The 22,482-nt window shown below is 46.3% G+C and overlaps 1 protein-coding gene across 1 annotated transcript in view; it reads left to right on the forward strand.

The window, feature by feature from the left end:
• The window catches only part of LOC116497232 (sucrase-isomaltase, intestinal-like), a 42,655-nt gene continuing 20,173 nt past the window's right edge, over nt 1-22,482 (forward strand). The window contains exons 1-7 of the mRNA XM_032200894.1: nt 1-46; nt 3,061-3,292; nt 3,856-3,958; nt 4,053-4,198; nt 13,324-13,492; nt 14,161-14,257; nt 15,035-15,147. Coding sequence (XP_032056785.1) covers nt 1-46; nt 3,061-3,292; nt 3,856-3,958; nt 4,053-4,198; nt 13,324-13,492; nt 14,161-14,257; nt 15,035-15,147 — 906 coding nt within the window. The remainder of the gene's footprint in view (nt 47-3,060; nt 3,293-3,855; nt 3,959-4,052; nt 4,199-13,323; nt 13,493-14,160; nt 14,258-15,034; nt 15,148-22,482) is intronic.

Here is a 22,482-nt window from a genome sequence, read left to right on the forward strand (position 1 = left end):
ATGGAGAGAACCAGGAGTCTCTGGCTCTTGGCCGCTGTGCTGGCAGGTAAATGTCTGGTATTCCTGTTTTGTCATAGTCTTCCAAAGCAAGAGCTAGGTTTGGTAACAGTAGAAGAGCTATGAGAGCAGGAGGTCCTCTTCTCACATGGAAAGGGAGAGAGCATGGGCTTAAACTGATGTGACTTTATGGGAAGACAACAGGGTTGGCTTGGTAAGAGAGAGATCCCAGACCAGCTGCTGAAAGTTAAGTGGTGCTGATCTGTTTTCTGTGGCTTGTACCCACATACACCAGAGCCTAATAATAGGAATCAGGTTTATTCTCCCTTTAAGTTGCCAGATAAAGGAAGAAGGAATCTCTGCAGCAAGTACCTTGCAAATGTGTAGGTGAACCCAAAATGTAAAGACAAATACTAAAAGGAGCATGGTATTGATTTAATTCCTTGCTTATGCCTTATTGCAGCATTTTCTAACCCAATTTCACAAAATTTAAGTCAAGATTTAAAAAGAAAAAACAACAGTGGGGATACTTTTTCACTGATATCTTTCAAGCTGCCTCTTTTTAGTTCCTGATCCCATGGAAATTATCATGAAAAAGGAGCGGATAGTCATAGTTGCTACTAAATTCAGCTGCTCATTTGCAAATATATGTAGAAGATGAAATGCAAACACGGACCATAAAAGCAGTGAAAACGATGCAGAGGCTTTAAAATTAAATATATATTTCCACTTGCTGCTGTCCCATTTGCACTATTACAGAAGGAGGTTGCAGCCCTGTTCAGCTGCTCAGCCCTGCTTGGTTTCAAAATTCCCTAGAAAACTTAAACTTCATACAGGTGACGAGGAGAAAAAAAAGAAGTGTATTCTTGGTCTCTGCAGGGGCATCTTTTTCCTTTGAACTAGCTTCTTCCTTCACAATATCTTTATGAAGTATTTTGTAAGCATTTCATTATAGAAATAAGTTGATAAAAGTCTCCTGTTAATAATCTGCTCGGGTATGTTCGGTCACATTCTCTGATTGCAGTAATGAAGACATTGATGCTGCATTTCATTTCTATTAGAAAAGAAAAAAAAAAAAAAAAAGGCAGCTAAATGTGATAGTTTTACTCTATTTGGTGTTTCACCCGCCCAGATGTTAGCTAGTAAATGCAAGACAGAGCAGTGCTTCTGGCCACAGGAGCTATGGGTTGGACAGCAGAGGTGGCGTTTTTAGTATGATTTTCTTCAGCCCCTGTGGTTGCACAGGTTTGAGGACCTCAGCACCCAGATGGCCATGGGAAGCCTTTGAAATCTTTCCATCTCTCCTTCGACAAGCAGGAACAGTCAGGGCACAGTGTGCAAAGGCCTGGCAGCTACTTCCACGGGACTTGCAAGCTGCGTGACTTTTCTTCATCTTCCTCAGGGGCACAGTATGAAAAGGAGAGGTTTGCTACCCCAGCCCTGGCTAAAGTGTTTAATTCAGTTGTTGATGACTACTCACTGATTTTTACCGCACAGATAAGTCACCTAGGGATTGCTGAGGGGTGTTGATGCTCCTTTTGTGCTTTGGATGGAACAAGGGGGGCAGAATTCCGGGCTGCCCTATGGGAGGGATGTGCGCTGAGGGGTGAATGCTGGGCAGAAAGCAGCCAGCCCACCCAAGGGTGGCGACAGAGGGGGCAGCCAAGCTGCCAGCTGGTGAAGGTCCACTGGATTTGTGCTATTCCCACCTGTAGCAGGTGATGTGAGGCTGAGTTAGTTGCACCAGGCTGTGGGGATGAGACTATTTCTCTAAAAAGATAAACGGAGCCAGTGTTCAGCTCCTGTTTCCGTGCATTCCCATCTTCTACTTGGAGCTAAACTCCAGTAGCACCAGAGGATGCAAATTCCTAACAAATTTGCAGTTTTATGCTTTTATTTTTTTCCACTATCCAGAATTATTGCTTGTGCACATCTGCTTGTAAACTTCTTTACGGGGAGAAGTCCCAACTGCATCAGCAATCATGTTTTAAGCTGCCAAGTACCCACCAGTCCGCATAAAATAAAACGTTTAAAGCAGGTGATTGTCATTTTATGGAAAAGAGTAATTATCTTCCAAGTAGATTTAATCTTTGAGTACTGCTGTAACGACTACAATTTACACCTCAAAATAAGTAAGCAGCCATGTGCCTGCTCTCCCCAGGACCCTGGGGTATTCTGCCAGCACCGAAGGCAGCCGGCCCTGCAGAGCCCATTCTCGGCAGGCTCCCTGCATGTAGGGGCAGCAGGGCTGGACCAGCAGCTGGGGGCAGGAGAGGGCCGAGCACCTCATTAAGGGGTTTTGGTTCTGTGAACGACTGATCTGTCCCTTTTCTTGTCCTACCAACAATTTACCTTTACCGTAAGGGAAGATATTTTGCTATATTACTGTATTAAGTCAAGGAATGTTAATACAAAGTACTAATAATACACACATGTAGCATTTATAGAATGTATTTATATAATTTATATATTCATTTATATAAATGAAGCCTAATACAAACATATATGTAATCAACATTTTTATAATTACGTATATCATAGAATCATGGAATGGTTTGGGTTGGAAGGGACCTTAAAGACCACCCAGTTCCAACCCCTCTGCCATGGGCAGAGACATGTCCCACTAGACCAGTAAACTATAAATATTTTACATATTTATAACTGTGTATACATACATAACCTCTGTGAAAACCATGGCAAAGAATAAGCACACCGAGAACGTCGGATGCGACACCTCACCAGCAGTTTTGGTAGCTCGCTAGTTAACTTTCCGTGAGTATTTCTGAGTATTTCAAGTTGGTCATGCTTCAGCTGAATACCTGAAGCTCTGAGCACTGAACAATAGAGACCATGCTGTGTTGGCATGGAAAAGAAAGCGGCTCCTCTGGTTTCAGTCATGAGTAGGCATGCTGTCCTGAGGTCATCTCAGTCAAAAGAATTGTGGCGTTGGCCCCAAAATGAGGAAAAAGAAATTATCAAAAAAAAAAGTATAACCAAAGCAGATCGCATCGCTTGTTTCTGTATGGTTTTCTGTGGTCTCTGACTGCTTTCCCCCCCGTGCAGCCCTAGGCCAGTGCCATGGCTCCAGCTCAGAGCAGTGCAGCGGGGCCGTGGCGGTGCAGCGGCGGGTGGACTGCCACCCCCAGCCCGGCGCTTCCCAGGAGAGCTGCGAGGCGCGGGGCTGCACCTGGTGTACCACCGACGTCCCCAATGCGCCCTGGTGCTTCTTCCCCGAGGACAGCCCCTACGGATATTCCCTGGGCGGGAACGCGGAGAAGACAGCTAAAGGCTGGAGGTAAGCTGGCTTCGAAAACCATGTGTTTCTTATTATAATGGAAAGGCTGGTGGAAAGGCTGGTGGGTGTGTTTTGCTAAGCCCTGTACAATTGGGGTTCTGCACTGAGCTGCTCACCCCACACCACCAGTGCACAGAAACCAGGTATTTCTCCCATTAATGGCAAGGAGAGCTAAGTCAACCATATGAGATTTAGTCGTCTAATTTTTAGCCTTAAAGCTGGATGAAATAAACATTACCATGTGCTACTGGACTCTGTATAGGTGAGAAGCCATTAATCAGAAAGAGGGGAAGGTGCCAGTGCTGCGGCTGGGATGGCTGAGCACTGTGCCACCCACACCACTGCTCCCGGCTGGCAGCTCAGGCTCCTGCTGGAACCAGCAGCCAACCACCACCTCCAGGATGAGGAGAAGGTCTTAGCAAATGGAGGAATAACCTCAGTTTATTTCTCTTGATAAATCAATGATTTGACTGTTTTTGTTTTGTTTTGTTTTGTTTTAAGAATTGAAGTAGAATAGCTGAGTTGTTTCCCGACACTGAAACTGAGGCGTGTTTCTGTTTCAGGGTAACACTGAACAAGCGCAGCCAGCTGTCGCTGTTTGGAAGTGACATTTCTCCTGTTGTCATAGATGTGGAGTTCCAGACGAAAGACAGGCTGAGGTTTAAAGTGAGTATTTTGGGGAACGGAAAGTCATTTAAAGAAAGCCACGCACGCTAGCAAGCCAGCTAACCTGCCCGGGCCCCCCCTCACCTTGGCTTAGGTCTACGACCCCAACAGAGAGCGCTTCGAGGTACCCCTCAAGATCGACTCCCCAGGGGTGGCCGCCGAGGACACCAGCTACGATGTTGAGTTCACAGATGATGCCTCTCACTTCAGGATCAAGAGGAAGAGCACCGGCACAGTGCTGTGAGTACGAGATGTTATGAGCATTGTTTTTTGGAGAAAATAAGAGTGATGGAGCAAGCACTGTTTCCTACTGCTTTACTGTATGTCATTCTGTGTGAGAAGGCTCAAGCACAAAACAGCATAAATCCAGATTTATGTTTTTTCCTAGAAAACTCTCATTATTAATAGGAGTATTTGCCTGTGTAATGAGAAATTATCCACACACATGCAGAAAAGATTATTCAGTTTCTTATCAAATAAGTTTTGAGACTGCAGTTTTTGGGTACACAGCTTTAGGCATTGGTATTCTCAGCTTATGAAAGCACTGAAGCACCATTTTATGAAATTTGGGGTGTTGTAATACACCAGAAATTGAGCACCAACTCTCTTGCCACTCTTCCAGATATAGGTCTGGGAAAGTAAAGCTCAAAACCACAGGGCCTTCAGCTTCCACTGGTTTCAATGGGAGCAGGGAACAGCATTTGTGGGTCTAGCTCATCGTTCTGTGAGAAAAGCTGGTACTGGTACTTTTCAAACTGGTACTGGTATTCACAACCTCAGCACAAGCTCCCCCCACCAGTACAGTTTCTCGCCTTCCACCAAGCTGTCTCTAGTGTGTAATGCTACTTAGCACGAGAGTTTTTGGGAAGTGAGGCTCCCTATGTCCTCATAGAGGTACCAGTTGTGTTTGGGGATGCTATGGTGCAGTGTTGGCAGCAGCCTTCAGCCATCTGCAGTGATAAATGACAGTGTTACATGCTGCTGAGGGTTACCACTGCATCACTCAGGCAGGCAGAGGAGATGCACAGAATATTATAATATGGGTACCGTTCGCATCAGGGTCTTGAGAGAAAAAAAAAAAAAAAGAAAGAAAGAAGAAAAAAAAACAACACAAAGTGTGCACTGCCCACAGGAGGCTGTGGTTGTGACTGTATTAGCATTTTAATCTAGATCAGGAGCACATTTTGAGGTGAATCTCCTGATTACACCCACCTCTTGTGACCTTGGGACCCTGACACCAGCTCTGTTAGTGTTGCACCCCTTTCTAGTGCAGATGTAGCATTTGCAAGGTGCATTCCCAGCAGGTCATTGTAATCCAAGCCGTTCATTTTATGCATTAGAAATTGTAACCCCCAAAATGTGAAAAAAAGCAATTCAGATGTATTTTTTTTCCAGCTCTTTGTTAAACAGACTAAAAATATAAGCATTATCTTTCCATGAAATGTAAGGGTGGCTTAAGACGTGTGATACAAGTAAGGCAATGCAGCCTCTGAGATGGTGTGAGACTGCAGATGGAACCACTGCACTGGGTTTTTAATTAGCTATCTGTCCCTTTAAATTTCAGTCTTGTGGTGTCTCTTTTTTGAGGTGTCACAGCCAATTCTGTAAAGTTTTCTTTTTGCGGGCTATTGTAAATGAATGTATTATGCATTGCCCGATAACAAAAAATAATTTAATTCCTCGTTAGACTTAACAGCTTTCTGAAAACTGTGGGCTTAAGTTAAAGGCCCAATTTTCTTCTCTTTGTAATGAGAGATTTTTTGCAGAGGCTTGTTAATTGGCTTGCTGAGGGAGGAGGTGCCTGCATAGTGAGAAATGCTGGCAGCTAGCTCAGTCCTTATCTTGACCCCAAACCCGACGGTTTGGCCTTGGTCGGTCAGGGCATCCTCAAATCTGGGACGTCCCAGATAAGGGAAGGGCTCTCTGCGAAGCAAACACAGGGTGATCCTATGCATGTGGGGCCCCTTGTTCCCCCAGAGCTGGCTCTGGGCTCTCTAGGGCTCAGAAATAAGGAATTGGGGTGAATACTGGGCACGGCCAGTGGGGTTTTTTGCCTCTGAGCAGTGGTAGTGCTGCTAATAAAACATCCTCATCAGCAGAGAGACGGAGGATTTTGCCTAGAGAAAGGGAAATTCTGTGCTCCTGGGGTTTTTTATTTCATGTCAAATGGCACAGCCGGTGCTTATAGACTGAAGCATCACACCCCGGCAGGGAGCAGTTCCTCTCACAGCTGAATTATGCTTGGAGTTAAAATCCCAGTGCGAGGAGCAGAAATGCCTCCATTTCGTTGGCTTGTCTGTCCATCCGTCCGTCCTGTCAGAGCAAGCAAATGCAGCAACGCCACCACATCCTGACTGGTGGCTGATTTAGCCATCAGAGGAGCTGTGTGGATGGAAATCTGTCAGATTAGGGGGCAGGTTGTACCGCCCGGCCTGAGGGCCACTTGAGCCCATTCGGCTGCTGGCTCAGCCCCCTCTGCCCAATGACAGGCTCTGTGGTGGGCCAGGGCTGGGCCTGAGGCCCAGGGGAGTTTGTTTTCCTATTTTAAGAAGCCAGCAGACATGGTCTTGCCATCTCAACAAGCGGCTGAATCAATCCTTAATCCAAGTGGACAAACGAGGCCCTTTTGACAGCTGCACACCACAGAGTTGACTGGAAAATAACAGCCAGGCCCAGGCGCCTTGCTGGACCTGCCTAACATCTCTGAAAAGGCTTTCCACTGTAAAGCAATCCCAAGTGCTCAGACACCTTCTTTTCCTCATACTCTTTGTCTCCTACCAACAGCTTTGCACTGTTGGATGACCCACTAAAAGAAAAAACACAAACGCTAAATTCCCTCATGGTGGGTATAATCCAGGTGGAAGCAGTCTGTTCTGAGCAGTTTGGGGTTGTTCTTTGAAAATCCACACGTGCATTTGTCTGCCCTCCTTGCCGTAGTACAGTCTCTAGCCTGTGTGCTTGTGGTCACCTGAGGATACTGAGTTGCTCAAGTGTGTGCAGAGAAAAGGTACAAAAGTGGTGAAGAGATGAGAAAATGAGTTACGAGGAGCAGCTGAGGGGATTGGGGTTGTTTAGTTTGTAGGAAAGGAGGCTGAGGGGAGACCTCATTGCTCACTACAACCCCCTGAAAGGAGCTTGTAGCAAGGAGGATGTCTGTCTCTTCTCTCAGGAAACAAGGATAGGATGCAAAGAAATGTTCTCAAGTTGCATTGGGAGGTTTAGATCAGACATTAGGAAAAAATTCTTCATGGAGCATTGGTCAAGCACTGGAACAGGCTGCCCAGGGAAGTGGTGGAGTCCCAGTCCCTGGAGATATTTAAGAGATGTGGATGTGGCACTAAGGGACATGGTTTAGCGATGAGACTCGTTAAGTCAGGTTTATGTTGGAATTGGTGATCTTAAAGGTCTTCTCCAGCCTGGATGGTTCTATAATTCTGTGCTGCAGACACAGGAGCTGTGGGACAACAGGACAGATACAGCTGGTGGCAAGCTCCTGCTCTGTCTGCCTGATGTAAAAGCCCATCCCAGCTCTGCCATTTGTGCACACGCAGCCTCCTCCTTGTGAGGAGTGATTTATTGTCATGTCCACAGCATTGCAGGGGAGAGCAGTGGAGTCCTGGAGTCTGCAGATATCCCTGAATATTGATTTACAGGCCTTTCTCCCAGCCATGTGCAAAGAGCCCTTGCAATAGCTGAACCACCCGAGCGCCGGCTTGAGGAGGGCAGGATAAATCCAGGGCCGTGTATTCACAATGAGGGGGGAGAGGAATGAATTATGTCAGGGAATAGCCATTAGAAGCTGATTGCAAACCTCATGTGGAGTCAGGATCAGGAACAAAAGGCCAAGTTCCACTACATTTTCAGCTTGCGCCAAGATAATCAGGGGACAGGCTCCTCTTTGCCTGCATGGGGTGAAGATCAGATGGGATCACGCAGGGAAATGATCCAGGTGCTGCTGGGGGCTCTGGGACCAGCAGCTGCTGGTGGGCAGCTCTTGGGCTGTCTCCATTTCTCCTCCTGGCAATGCCTTTTGGCTTTCCTCCCTCTTGCCTCTCTCCTTCTCATCCACCATTTTCATTTTCTTTGTCCCATCCTATCCTGCCCATCTTTTTCCCCCCTACTCTTTCAGTGGGGGCCAAGGCAGGTCCTTCCTGTGTCAGGAACAATCTGAAGCCACCAGAGGGAAGAGGTGCCAGGTCTGCTGGTGGGGTTGGATGGCACCCAGTCCCATGCAGATGCCAGGTGTTTTCCATCTTACTGAGGATGTGTCCCAAGCCTGCAGCCTATTGAAGGCTCCAAGTCTTAGATCTCGAACACAATGGACAAGGACTGGAGCTGTGTCTCCTGCCCTGGAGTTGAAATTCCCAAACTTATGGAGCAGTCGAGGCTGCAGGGAAGGGAACCTCTCCCTGCTCCTATAGTACTAGGAGAAGAGCTGTTTTGGCAAATTGGCCCATTAACAGCAGCAACCGCCTGGAAAAGGTAGCAGGAGGTATGAAGGCTTAAAGAAAGCTCAGATTTCCTTAAGAACAGAGAGTAAGAGGCTGGGAACTGTTTGTTTTAAAACAGCAAAAGATAACAAAGGCATACAAATTTTGCAGTGTGTGATTACTCTGTGGGACTCACTGCCCCAGGGCAGTGCTGACATGGGAGGTTTAGCAGGATGAGTATTCGTGCATAATAAAAAAATCATCTCTACAAAAAAAATATTTTTGTCTCCATGTCTCACAACATAAGCTAATTCTATGAAAACAGCCAGAAACTTCCTCCATAAACAGATTATTGCAGGGCTGTCTCTGAGTGACATCTTATTCTTTCCTCTGCGATACCTGGCATGGGCCATTGTCAGAGACAGGCTGCAGAAGGATGGGCTATTGATTTGATTCTCCACTTTAATATCCGTTCTCCAAACAACTTTTCCTCATGATGTCATATGAATAATGGAAGACAGCATTTTTCCCAAGCCAGATAAATGCTCTTTTCTCTCTATTAAGAGTTAGGAATACCTCATTTGCTACTGGGAAGACATGGCACAAATAACAAAAATCTAATCAAGGTTTCCCTTCATTTCCAAAAAGGCTGCTGCAGAGTTCAGCTGCCTTTTTTTATTGACTGTGGTAGAAAGCACAGATGCCACTTACCATGAAGATGTTTTTACATAGGCACGGCTATTAGAATGATTTATAGTGCTATTGTCTTAAACTGCAGTTTTGCTGAAAGCAACAGGAGAAAATTGTGTGGATCATGGGTAGCTTGGGCTTGCTCCTGGTTTACAAGAGCCATTATTTTAGTCTTCTAATCATTAAGATTTATGTTACGTAGCTGAGATGTATTGTAGCTATATTACTTATTCAAGTGTTTTTCAGTACAAAAATGAAGCATTATATATCCAGCCACTTATAGGAGATGCTCTGATACCATGACGATGAATTCAGTAGAAGTAGAGCAAAACTATGTCAACAGCTATAAATATACCCTGCAATTCATTTAAAAAAAAAAAAAAAGGTTTGTGGAAAATACGTTGCTGGCAAGAACTTTCTCCCCCTATTTATTAGATCACCTGAAAAGTAAGAAAAATATATCAAAAATTATTCTTGGCATACCTTGCACAGGCCTGCAGTGTCTGGGGTTTCCCCAAGACCTTAATAAGCAGGCTGGCTGTTATGAGACAGTGGAAACATTTTTCAGAAATCTGAGTGCAATGAAAAATAGGGGAGAACTGGGCTCCTGAGCTGGTGCTGCCTAGCAGCCAGGTGAGCCAGGGCCAGGCATCTGAACGCAGGGCCTGTGCTTCTCAGTCATTAAGGTCACTGAGCTCTTCTGGCAGGGTGAGGTCTGCTTTTCCGATAGACGTGTGAAGTTTCCACCTGAATTACACACAGATAAGATATTGGGTGTTCTTTTTTTTTAAGGCTGTGGCTTCCAAAGGGTTTGGAGGCCAAGAAAAGCAGATGCTAGAGAGGACATTTTCTCCAAGCCAGTGAGCAGGAGGGGGTGTTCACACCCTAAAGCAGTGAGCTCTCTTCTCTGGGGTTCATTGCAAAAAGCAGGAAGAACAAACAAACAAGCAAACAAACCCTGGCCCAACTTAAAATGATTTTAAATGTTCAAATAATGTGTTCTGCATGTCCTAATGAAGCAGTGTATGTTTGTCCCAAGTATCCTCTCTCTGGGAGTTTTATGTGACCTCTCCGTGTGTGCCAGCAGCTGCTCGCTCTTGGCAGCGAGAGTCAGCGCTCTGAAAACTTGAGCACAGTGAAATCCTTCAGCCAGGCAAATCATCTGCTGCGGTTCAGATCACAAAGGACTGATGATTGCACTTCTGAAAACCATTGTCTTTTAGTCATCCTCCTCAAACATCATGAAGATGTTAGTCATCAACATGGGCAGGGGATTTTACCTACCTGCCTGCCCATCCTCCTTAAAACTGCCTCCCTGCTCTGCTGCCATTACCTTTTGTCCTGCTGGCCCGAGGGGTGACTGCTGGATGTGGCACTTGTGCCAGCCAGAAATTTTAATTTTTACAGACTTTTCCAGTCTTGAATCAATGGTTTCTTTTTTTTTTTTTTTTTTTTTTTTTTTTTTTTAACTGATGAGGTTAAAAAAAAAGAGCCAGCTTTACCTTTAAGCATAGCACACAGTGTTTGGGGGAAAACCCCGGCTTTTATCAGTCAGGCTTACAGGACGGGTCAGCAGCGAGCAGGCAGAGGTGGCAGGCACCCAGCTGATGTTTCTGCGGGCAGGATGGTTCCCACCACAGAGGCTCACCGCAGGGCTTGGATTTCCCGCAGAGAGCCTGAGTGCAGCTATCACCTCTCACGGATTTTCGTCTGCAGGGGCTTGGCCACCTTTAACTGCTGGTGGGGGTTACATTTCTCACAGTGAACAACCTCTCAGCTGTGCTTTTAGAGGCTTTTTTTTAGATTTTAGGATCCTTTCTGTTGTCCATCACAGCGCTGTTACGGTTTGCAAGGCTGCTGGAGGAGAACCATGCAAATTCCTGCGCACGCGGTGTCATTTTATGCTCCCTCCTGTTGCGTTCCTTCTATCTGCTTAAAACCAGCAGGCGGGGAGGTGGGAGAAATATAACATTTCCTTTTATTGTCTCCAAGTGTTTGAGGAATGACAGACATTGTTTTTTTCATTTAAACGATTTCTCTTTGCCAACAAAACACGTAGTGAATAGCTCAGCGCTGTGCATTGCAGAGCCCGAGGGCAGCAGCTCAGGACTGGAGGCAGAAGGAGGTGCCAGGGGAAAATCTGTCCATGCTCTTTTTCAGATGGAGGAGACATAGTGGTGCCCAGAAAAGAAGAGAGAGCCATTACCTCTGCTTTTAATGTCATCATTAATGCTGTATCTAGCTTGTGGCTGCTCCATCGAGCTGTGGTCTGCAGAAGGACCACGCTGGTGGAGAGCAGTGGCTGGCAGCATGGCACAGCTGAGAGCAGGGCACTGCTTTGGGGATGCTGTGCAGAAGCTGAGCTCCTGACAGTGCCCCAGGGGAGTGCACAGGGTGTAAAAGGGTTTCTCGGTGCCATTTCAGGACTCAGTGGGGCAGACAGTCTGCTCCCAGGGCTGTGGTTTTTCAGCACCCTGGTGCCCCTCCTGGGCAGGAGGGACTGGCCGAGTGGAAGGAGCACTTTTAATGCCATGGTAACGCTAATTGTGCTCACGATGGGAAATGTCAGTGCCATAACGTGGGTGCCAGGGACGTACAAAGCCTCATGTCCTCCGAACAGACATCATGGAGAGTGCTCAATGAGTTAGGACAGATATTTAAGCTCTTCCCAAAGCACTTCCCCTCTGGCATCCTTTGCTTTTTGCATAACCCCGCGGTCTGCTCGGAGCCGTGGCACAGAGCGGAGCTACGTGACATGACGGAGCTCCTTCGGACAGGCGTGCAGCTCCACAGCACAGCAGCCTCTGTTTGCCAAGGGCTGGGCCTGACTCTCAGGGATATTTTGGTATTTTGGGTGCATTAGCCTTCCTGTAAGAAAACAACCTTATTCAGTGCTGCGTGTAGGTGGGGGAGATGTTGGGAGGGAGAGTTGCTGCTGCCAAACAACCGAATTGCGAGTTAAATACAAATTATTACTTTTCCTGCTTCTCAAAAGAGGCCAAATAGACTTTTCTAAAAGGCACACACCCTTCAGATCATGGGTATGATTTAGGGCTGGTCTAGGAAGGGCACTGCAGGGATGGATTGTGCCTGCCTGTTGCACATGGAGGCAGGAGGGTGCCGTGGACCACTTCTCGCATCCCTGTGAGCAGGTCCTCGCTTCCTCACGGGGAGAGCAGGGATGCCCAGGCTCTGGTGGGCTTCCAGCCCTTCCTCCCAGCCCTCCCACCGCTTCCTTCCAACCTTTCCTCCCAGCTCTTCCTCCCAGCCCTGCCGGCCACTCCGGGGTGCTGGTGGCAGCCAGGGGCAGCGCTGCTCCCCCACCGGCCCTGCACGTCCTCCGCTGCTCCGATTTACTGGTTAATTTGATCAACCATTTAATTTTGTCAAAATCATTGACAAAAGACCATTAAAAGGAGAGTTATGCCTCTTCTATGCTCTATGGCTTCGGCTCATTTATTTTAATTAGCTGTAACAAATTCATGGTTAAACAAGGCTCGAGAGGGTGCTATCTAAATGTGGTACTCATGGCATACACAGCACCATTAATGAAACACTTCTCCACAGCTTGACTGTGTTCTCCCCCATCTAGCTTGCAGCTCATTATAGCACTAGAGATAGGAAACAGAATGTAACACCTAATTAAAATGTGAGCCTGTGTCCACAGATGATTCAATAGAAATAAAGGCATTAAACTGGTGAGAGAGGTGAGGGAAGAGCCATTGCAATACAAAGATCCCGTGCGAGCAGTCAGGAGGGAGGTGTCACTCTGCTGGGCTAGGTGCCTGCATAAAGTGGGGGTAACAAAAGTGTTTGAGTCCTGATCCAAAGCATTAAAAAGTAAAAACTGGGAACAACCAAATATCTGTTGTTCTCATTAAGCATTCTGAACCCCACTGCGTAATAACAATTTTTAGCCTGCCCTGTTGGTTGTCATAGAAATAGCACAAGCGATGACTTATTTTGGTAATAGGATTTTAGATAGTGTCTTCTCTTATTTTAGTCATTCTTTTCAAAATTATACCGATGCGTTTTATTGTGTAAGGAGCTGAGATGTCTGCAGCCATTGCAAGATGAATTTAGTGTGTGTTAGCTTAAGTATATCGGAAGCTTGCATAAAGCTCACCACTTTTTAATATTGTTACTCTCCAAAATACAGGAAGAGTATAAGTAGCTGGACGTCAGCTTCAAATGATGCACACCAAAGATGAGCAAGCTAACTATGTCTCCCTCTGTTTGTCACAGGTGGGACAGTCCCCTGGTTGATCTGTTTTTCTCCAACCAGTACCTGCAGATTACAACCGCTGTGCCATCCACCTCGGTGTACGGGTTTGGCGAACATGAGCATGTGTCCTTCAAACACAGCATGGACTTTGTTACCTATGGCATGTACAGCAGGGATCAGGCACCCACGGTAACTCACTTCGGGCAGGGCTTTGCCCTGAGCTTGTGCCACAAAGAGGGGGTGGTGAGGCACCCGAGGGGGCACCTCTCTTGGTGGGGTAACACTGCTGATGGGAAGTGATGGCAAAGACCGAATGCCACGTGTTTTGTAGGTGTCGTAAGTTTTAATTGAAAAACAAAATCATAAGTCATTTTGAGGTGATTTGGATACTTACTAGAGGCTTTCTCACACTGCTGTAGTTGTCAGAAAAGGAATGTTTTGTATATCTGAGTCAGGAAAGCATTTAATCTCACATGCAGATTGATTCCTGCTCATCCGAACAAGCTGGCCTTCAGCAGGACTTATTAAATGTTTGGCAAAACTGGGGCCAGTGCTTGATGAGTCTATTTTAGCTGGCAAAACACGTCTTACCTTTGCCATTTTGGAGGTTTTGGCAAAATATGGAGGTTTTGGTTAAGACTGGCTAATAAGAAGCACCGCGTCGAAGCAGCAAAAACAACTCCTGTTCTATCAATTTGAATTCACACCAGTTTAGATGAAAAAATCCTCAACCATTCAAAACAAGTCTCTAACTGTGAATTAATATATTTTGTTGTCTTTGCATATGTACCTAGCTAACAAAAAATATGAGAAAAAGGTAAAATCAAGCCATACTTAACACGCTGTTTATGTTTCAGCCAAATGCCAATCTCTACGGAGTTCACCCTTTCTACATGTGCGTAGAGGATGACTCCAATGCCCATGGTGTTCTCCTTCTGAACTCCAATGCACAAGGTAGGAGGACATACAAATTCCCTGACTGATTGCGTATAGAAAGGCAGTAAATCAGTAAATATTAAAAAAAGCTGTTTTACTGATTACTTTTTCAGTGCAGTAAAAATGTAACTGTTGCATAAGTGAGTGTTCAGTAATTGCTATGAAGTTTTCAAAGGGGTTTCAACAGAATGACTGTTAAACAAGGTAGGGTATTTTCAGGGAAAATATATGATTAATTTTTTAAAAAACAGATGCACGTACAGGGAAAGGAGAAGGTGGAAGAAATTTCCTCTGGGATTGGCATAACTGAATCAAATCAATTTAGGTTAGTCCTATATTCTGTCTGTGGAGAGTAGTTTTGTGCGTTGCCATGGTCACCTTACTGTGTTAATCCAATAGTATAATTTCAGAAAAGGGGAATCTTCACTCAGTCTATAAAATCAGTTTCCCCTGGCAGGCAATGACTTCCAATAAGAAGATTAAAATAGCATCGAGGAACCCTAAACACAAGCTTGCGGTTCCTTTTTATATAAATGAAACTGAGACAAATGAATCTGGGCACTCTAATCTGTGTGGGTTGCTGTGATTTATTGCTGCACCGTGCCCATCAGAAGATGCAGATTACAGGAGGACTGGCCAGCTGGCCTGGGTGCTCATCTGATCACACCAGGTAGTGACTTGCATGTGTATCTACCTCTGCTTAGGGGACGCATTGAGGCACAGAGGAGAGGAGAGCATCCTTACACCTCATGATGCAGAGTTAATTTGTCCTGAGAATCTGTTTTTCCCTTTCAGATGTTTCTCTGAGTCCAAACCCATCCTTAACTTTCCGCACCATTGGAGGGATCCTTGACTTCTATGTCTTCCTTGGGCCAACTCCCGAAAACGTGGTTCAGCAGTACACAGAGGTTAGTAGAAAGTGCTTACGGCACGTGGGGCAGTGCAGTGGAACAAATCCCATTGGTGCTGGGTAGTATCAGCAGGCAGCATGGCCAAAACTTGGTCTCATTCTGGTTATATGAAGCCATAGCTGATGTGCTGAGGCAGGTGGGAACAAACAGCAGAAAAAAATCCTATGAATACATTAGCAATAAGAGGAAGACTAAGGTGAGCACAGCCTATTATCAAAAAGAAAATAACAGAGGACGTATAAAGATATAAAAACTTTTTATTATTTTATTTTATTTTATTTTATTTTATTTTATTTTATTTTATTTTATTTTATTTTATTTTATTTTATTTTATTTTATTTTATTTTATTTTATTTTATTTTTTCTGGAGCCCTCTCCCACACAGCTTTGCTCAGCTACTTAGCACAAATCATTTCAAACAAGGGGATAGCAGCAGGCTTCTTGTGATGGGATTGGTACCTGCTTGTTCTTCGTATCTGCTAGGAATAGAGCACTGACTTAGTTTGCAGAAGATGAAAATTCAGTGGTAGGAATTAATTTCTTACTATAAGAGAAATCTAACACTTGAATGGACTATTCAGGGGGGCTGGGGAATGTCCCCTGTCAGAAGTTGGTAAAACCAGGTTGGACAAATCGCAATCTAGATTTCCCAGCAGTAGTCTAGGTTTGTTTAAGAGCCAGAAGCTGATCTTGTGGTCATCTTTAGGTGCTTTCCAAGCCTTCCTTTTGTTGCTGTAATCGTATTATTATGTAAACACTTCCTCTATAATTCTAACTGAGCATTATTTTGAAAATAAAATAGAAATGCTGATAGGCAGAAGTTTGCTAGGTTTACTTATCAAAAAACATTGAATGCTGTAGTCAAGGGACCTTCCTACTATCAGCACCTGGGCCATACTGTGCATTACTGCAGCAGCTTCCCTATTGCTACGCCTTTGGGATTTTGCCAATGGGAGAGAGCTGGCTGTATCTATATACTTGGATTCTTATTGTGTGGCCCATTCTCACACCATACAAACACCACCTATGACATAATCATATAAAAATCCAGCATGGCTGATAGTTTTCTCCTTGCTTTTTATTTGGCATTCAGCTGAGGGAGCCAGACGGAGTTTCCAGCCCTTTTCCCCTTGTCATCGCCTTGATTTGCATGAGTCAGAGAGCTTGTGAGGGGAGGAAACAATGAGGAAGGGCTTAGTTAACATAATCAAAGCAGCTATTTTTTCCCCTTAATAATCTAAATCAGCAGTCATCTTTTGCTTCATTTGCATACCTAGAAAGAGCCCTCATGGTTGCTTTGAGCTGGTCCAGCGTCTTCATTCTGGGTAGTTTGGGGCTACCGGGGTCTTCTCACTGCCGGTGACAGGAGCAGGCAGGTCCTGGTTTGGTGGGAAGGCCACCAGGTTTGGTGGAAAGGCCACCAGGTTCAGGTGCTGCATGGTTTGCTCAGGACTTCCTTAGAAAGCGGGGCTGTTCCAGCATGTGGCACTGGGGTGTGGGCCTGAAAAATCAGAATGAGGGAAAAAAACGGGGATTATTTTAAGTGTTTCTGTACCAGTGTTTCTCAGTCCATACGAAAAGACAGAAAAAAATTCCTGATCTTAGGTACCACACCTGTATTTTGGATGCTCTCTTTTGTCATCCCATTCCATAAAACTGTAGCAAGTAATGCAAAGCTCTGGTGTCCTTTTATAAACCCATATTTACACTATACGTGGTGAGTGCAAAAATTTTGTACATAAAAATGTATTTATGTATATATGCACATAAAGGGAGAGAGAGAGGTGACTAGATGTCGCATAAGAAACAGGATTGGAGCTTGGCTTTCTGTGGTTTTGTGTCCCGATGCCCCCTTCTGCCACCTCCACCCTAGGATCCTGTTCACGAGACCCGTGACAGAGCTAGGGATGCTGTCTGGCAGCAGGCTGCGTCTCGGCAGAGGATGGGGTGATGGATTTTGGTGTGATTTGTGTCTATTTTTTCCTTTGACATTGTTTGTTACAAAACTTGTGAGTGCCTCATGTTTTGGAGGTCTTGGACAAAAGTGGCCAAAGGTTTCCAAACCTGCTCGGAGGGGCTGCTATGCCAAGAGGTGGTTTGTGATGTTCCTGCTCTGCTTCAGTAGTGAGAGCAGGGGGGCTTTAACGAGATGCAATGACTAAAAAGAGATCTGTCCAAGCTCTGCTGGCCTCTCTTTTCCAAGCAGAGCTTCGGGTGCTGCAGCTGGTCCTCTGTGTCCTGCAGCAGGAGCCATGGAGCTGTGTCCCTCAGAGGAACCAGCCCCTCTGCACGCCTTCCCCACCTGTCCCTCAGCCCTGGTGCCATAGATCAACCAGCAAACAGGTTTTTGAACTTCCACATTGGCAACCAAGCCCAGAAAAGAGAAGTGACCCATCCACCTAGGCAGGGCTGTGATCTCTGCGATGAAAGCACTTATTTCAGGGATGTCATTGCAGCAGCACGACGTAGGTGAGAGCCATCCCCATTTCTTTTCAAAGTCTTTCGCTGGTGTTTGAAGGCAGAGTTTCTGCGGCTTAGCAGGTGGCCAGCAGCTGAAAATAAAATGAGAGCCTTCTCACTCCCCAGCTGATGAGTGCTGGCAGCTTGCTTTCCACCCCTGCCTCTCTGGAAATGGAGCTGGAGCAGAGAAAACAAGGTAAAGGGGAGCAGGTGGGCGTCTCCGAGCTAGACGTGTCACATGCCAGGACAAAAAAATCCCCTGCTCTGTATTCTTCAAGCTTGTGCTCCGCTCTCTAGGGAATCTTAAAGAATGCATGGTAGCAATTTCACGGTGAAATAATAACTTCTTCAGTAAACATCCTGAAATTCCCGGATCGCGAATGTTACAATTACCATATTATTAGTCTCTAGGGTAATGATTTGGCTTTTATGTACCAGATATGTGGGAAGGTGAAGGAGACAGAAAAGGCTCTGTTTTTCAATTGCATTTTCTGTCCCGCTGAGAGGACTCACACTGAGGTCACTGTCACCCCCAGGGGAAGGAGAGGGGCTGGCAGGGAGGAGCGTGACCTGTGCCTGGAAGGCGGCGCTCAGCAGCATCCCTCAGCTCTCCCAGCTGTTTGCATGGGATTCCTCTGGGAAGAGGCATGTCAGGAGCTCCCAGCTCAGGAGCCTGCAGCTGGTGGGGCCAGGCTGCTCCCTGGGGACACGGTGCCTGTCTCCTACCCACACAGGCAGATGCACAAAGCCATTGCACGGGGCATTTTGCAGGAACTACCCATCACATCCCCTCTGGGGCATCCCCTCTGGCACCATGGGATGGACAAATGCCAGCTTGGCAAGAGAGCTGTGCCTGGAGCAAAGTATTTTGCTCCAGGCACCTTCTCATGTATTTTATTCTCTTTCTTCAATAGCATTTCCAGACCTGAGTGACCCTTCCCTCCCCCCCCCCCCCCCCCCCCCATGATGCTTGTTTCTGCACAAGATTTAGCTGCTTAGCTCGACTTGGTGCTTTTATGCAGTGAGGTAGGAAAGCCTTGTAATGAAGTTCCCTGTGGGGTCTCTGAAGGATGCAGACTTTCTCTGTGCACCTCTGTGGCTTGCTGCCAGCACCCTGGGGTGGCCCCTGCACAGGGATGGGCCAGCCCCAATATCAGACCATCATTGCCAAATCTGGAGGCAGTTCAAGGCAGGGTAACAGTGCACAGCAGTAGAATACAAGCTCTGTAACAAGACACTCAGGAAAGTTATAGTTTAATGAAAGGAACAAATACCAAGTGTAACAGCTTCTGGGTGGAGTGAAGACCATGAATTTGTTGTTTTACTGAAAATTATCCAGTGACAAGCTTTAATGGGGCATACTGCATGACTCTCAGTTCTGTTTTGAGAGCAAATTGCTGCTTCTCTTCTTCCTCGCTGTCCTCATAGGGCAGTTCTGGGTAGAGGGGATCTCAGGAGGTCTCTAGTCCAGCCTCCTACATGAGAGCTAAATGGGGAGCCTGCTCGGTCAGCAGTCTCACAGCTGAATCTACGGGTCCCCCAGGAACCACCAAGCAGCTGGTAGGTGTCCAGCAAAGAAAGAGGTTTGAAGACCTTGTTGCCTGAATCCCTTAACATTTTTAGACTCGTGAGGCTGTGAGCATCTTTGTAGTTGTTCAGCCGTTGCAGGGCCTTTCTTCTTGCTTTCCTAAAACAGAGTGCAGCTTCTCTGCACAGACTTTGGGTTCAGGTTACCTCTGCCTGACTGGGCACCCACAGCACTCACCTGCCTCCTCAGCTGTGGGGGACGAGCTGGAGACAGACATCTGGGTCTTAGGAGCACCTGTATGTAGCCATGGGTCACTAACTAGGGTGTGAGGATTAAAGTGCAACCTTCTGCATTGCTCTTTGGCTGCACTGCTGGAGATCTCAGCTCCATTGTAAGCATGGGAGGGAACACCTCCCTCTATGGCCTCTGTGACAGACAGGGCACAACCCTTCAGCCTTCCCTTCCACACCAGTCTTTGGTCATGATGTTAATGGGATCCCTGTTTGCTATTTAGCATTTATGACTTGGTTCACATCCTTGATTTGAGATGCCCGCGGTAGTAATGTTTTTTGGCCAATAACCCAAAGCTGGGTGTGTGAGCACAGGGAGAGTGTGTGCAGACCACCTGCCTTTAGCTGTTCGCTGAGGAGCCCTTCCAGGGTACTTCCTAGATGTGTCCGCTCCCAGGTGCACCTGAAAAAAAAAAAAAAAGCAAAAATTACATAAGGCCAAGTTATGCAAACCTGGAGAAAAGTAACAGTGAATCTATTAAACAACACTTGGAGTTATTTGTGAACCAAGTGCAGGAGGAATCGAGGTAGGAAAAATAGCATCTATTTTTTTTTCTACTTCTGCACTACTGTATCTTTTTTTTTTTTTTTTTCCTCAGTTTGTATACTCCATATGTTTGCTGTTTCTGCATTTCTCATGTTTTCCTCCCTCAGTTCCCCCGCCATACCTCATTTACCTTGTCTGATTCTATGCGAGCCAGTTTTGCCGAGCAGGCTTTCTCTGTGTACAGCATTTTATGATCATCTGTATGCAGACTGCAATCTATATGAATTAACTAGATCCTAAATATATATCAAATCCAACATGAGATTCAGGTTTGCAGAATTGCAGCTCTGCCTCTGCTGATCCATCTGCAAGGAGGTACCATATGCCAGTTACTTTATCAGGAAGCTTCAGGGGGATCCATTAGAGAGAGTCCACAGCATAATTGGAAAAAAGAACATTTGTTTTCCCAGCTGCCCTGTTTTTATCCTTCCTCTTCAAATGTTCTGTTCATTTCAATTACACTCAGCATAGCCGCGCCAGCCTGGCCAACCTGGGGAACTAATTGCTTTAAAAGTTAATATCTTGCTTGCAAGGTGGATTTTCTTCCATTTGTTCAACCTTAATCCCAAATTCCTCAGGGGATGCTGTCACAAAATGCCGCCTTGCCTCATGGCAGCTCTGAGCCTGCAGGACCAGGGAATAGAGCACATCCCCCAGCACTGGGGACAGGACTGTGTCCTCGGGAGGCACCTGCCTGATGCCTTGGTGACCACAGCTTCACCTCCAGCCCCATCTCCATTCACCTGAGAACTCAACACAGCACACAGGGTGGAAATAAATCCCCTTCCAGCTCTTGAACTGGACAATGGTGATGTCCCAAGCTCACTGGGGTGCATCCCAGGGGTATAATCCCCTATCCAGGAGCAGCATGGGGCATCACGTGGCTCCCACTGCTTCTGAAACATCACAGCCAGCTCAGGGGACAGCTGGGATGCTGGTCTCTGTGCCATGCAGGCATCTTGCCAGGGCTCCAGGCTCTGCGTCCAGCAGCAGGATTAATATTTATCAGCTGTTTTTCCCTCTTCCTCTTATCCAAAGGAAGAAGCCTGTGTGCAAAAGGTTTTATTTCATTAGGGAGTTCTTTTGTTTCGGTCTGTTTTTTTAACCTTGTTTCGAGAGGTCACCCTTTTTACAGTAGAGAAAGCGTGGGCAGAATGTGCCTCTGCTTTTCGAGCACAAAGTGGTGGGATCATGGGTCTCATCTGGCATCCTAACTGGGCTAAAACAAGCTTTGTAGCCTCCATAGATAACTTTTTCCTTCATAAAATGAGTGCTGTTGTGACAGGGGATCAGACATCTTGACCCCAGGCCTGCTGTGCTGTGCTGGACACCACAGTGCCAGACATCAGGGCGTCCTGGAGATCATCCCAAGCCATCACTCCCTGTCCAGCTCTCCACAGGAAACCCCAGCAGAGCTGGAAGGATGGTCTTGGGGATCGGGTGCATCTGCACAAGCTGGAAATAACTAACAACAGGTGCAACCAGAGGAGACTGTACCATAATACACATGGCTCTGCCACCGGTGTCCCCTGTGAATGGTTTGGGGCCACCTTCATCTGCCCAGGGTCTGTCCTGGCAAGGGCACAGCAGCTGATAGCTGCCCTTGCTTCTTCTCAGGGGCTTTCTCTCCAGCTGCATGTAGGTGTTGAGGAGGGTGATAGCAGGTAAATCCAGTGGAATGGGATGAGGAACAAGCACACAGGGGAGATGCAGTGCTCAGCCATCACACCCCTGCTGGGAGGACTCAAACCATTAACAGGAGGTTTAAAACACCCTCTGCTTTTCCAGGCATTTCTCCTCCACCTGTTTTTTCTGTCCATTGCAGTATGTGCATCCCACCTCTAGGATTTGTGACCTCTTTTAGAGCAATTTCAAGTCCAGCATTACTGTTCCAGTACAGACTTTCTGGAGAAAACCCCATAGCAAGAGGCATCTCTACACATCGTGATGGATGGGGAGCTTAGATATGCAGCTGATACGGAGTGCTGGCACTGCTTCCTTATAGTTAACTAAAGAAGATGGATTTTTAGCTGCCAATATTCAAGTTTTGTTCTTTTACACTTCTTAGCATAATTACCTAACTATGAAGATTTGCAAGGAAATAAGGGGGGAACAGTTATTTAGCCAAAGGGAGTCAATAGCTGTGACTGATAAATAATCATGGGTGCTTGCTAGCACCTTGATTTCCATGTGTTGCCTGCAACAATGTTGGAATTATTGAACAAAGTCTAATTTCATGGGTTCTAACTGCTTAAAATGGGCATAAGGACTTGGGGATATCGCCCCCACGAAACACTGGTGTGTACCCATGAGGCAAGGGAAGGTTTCGGCATGTTTCTGGATCAGAAACACGGTGGTTGCTCTGCGGCTGCCCGAGCAGCTCTCCCCAGGGAGAAGAGCAGGATGCCTCGTGCCCCTCTGCTCGAGCTTCCTCGTGCAATTTGCATCTGGATTATGCGGAGCCGGAAATCAAATATTTATAAAATCATAGTTAACTCATTACTTTG

This window comes from Aythya fuligula, chromosome 1 (genome assembly GCF_009819795.1).
Source record: "Aythya fuligula isolate bAytFul2 chromosome 1, bAytFul2.pri, whole genome shotgun sequence".
NCBI classification, from domain to species: domain Eukaryota; kingdom Metazoa; phylum Chordata; class Aves; order Anseriformes; family Anatidae; genus Aythya; species Aythya fuligula.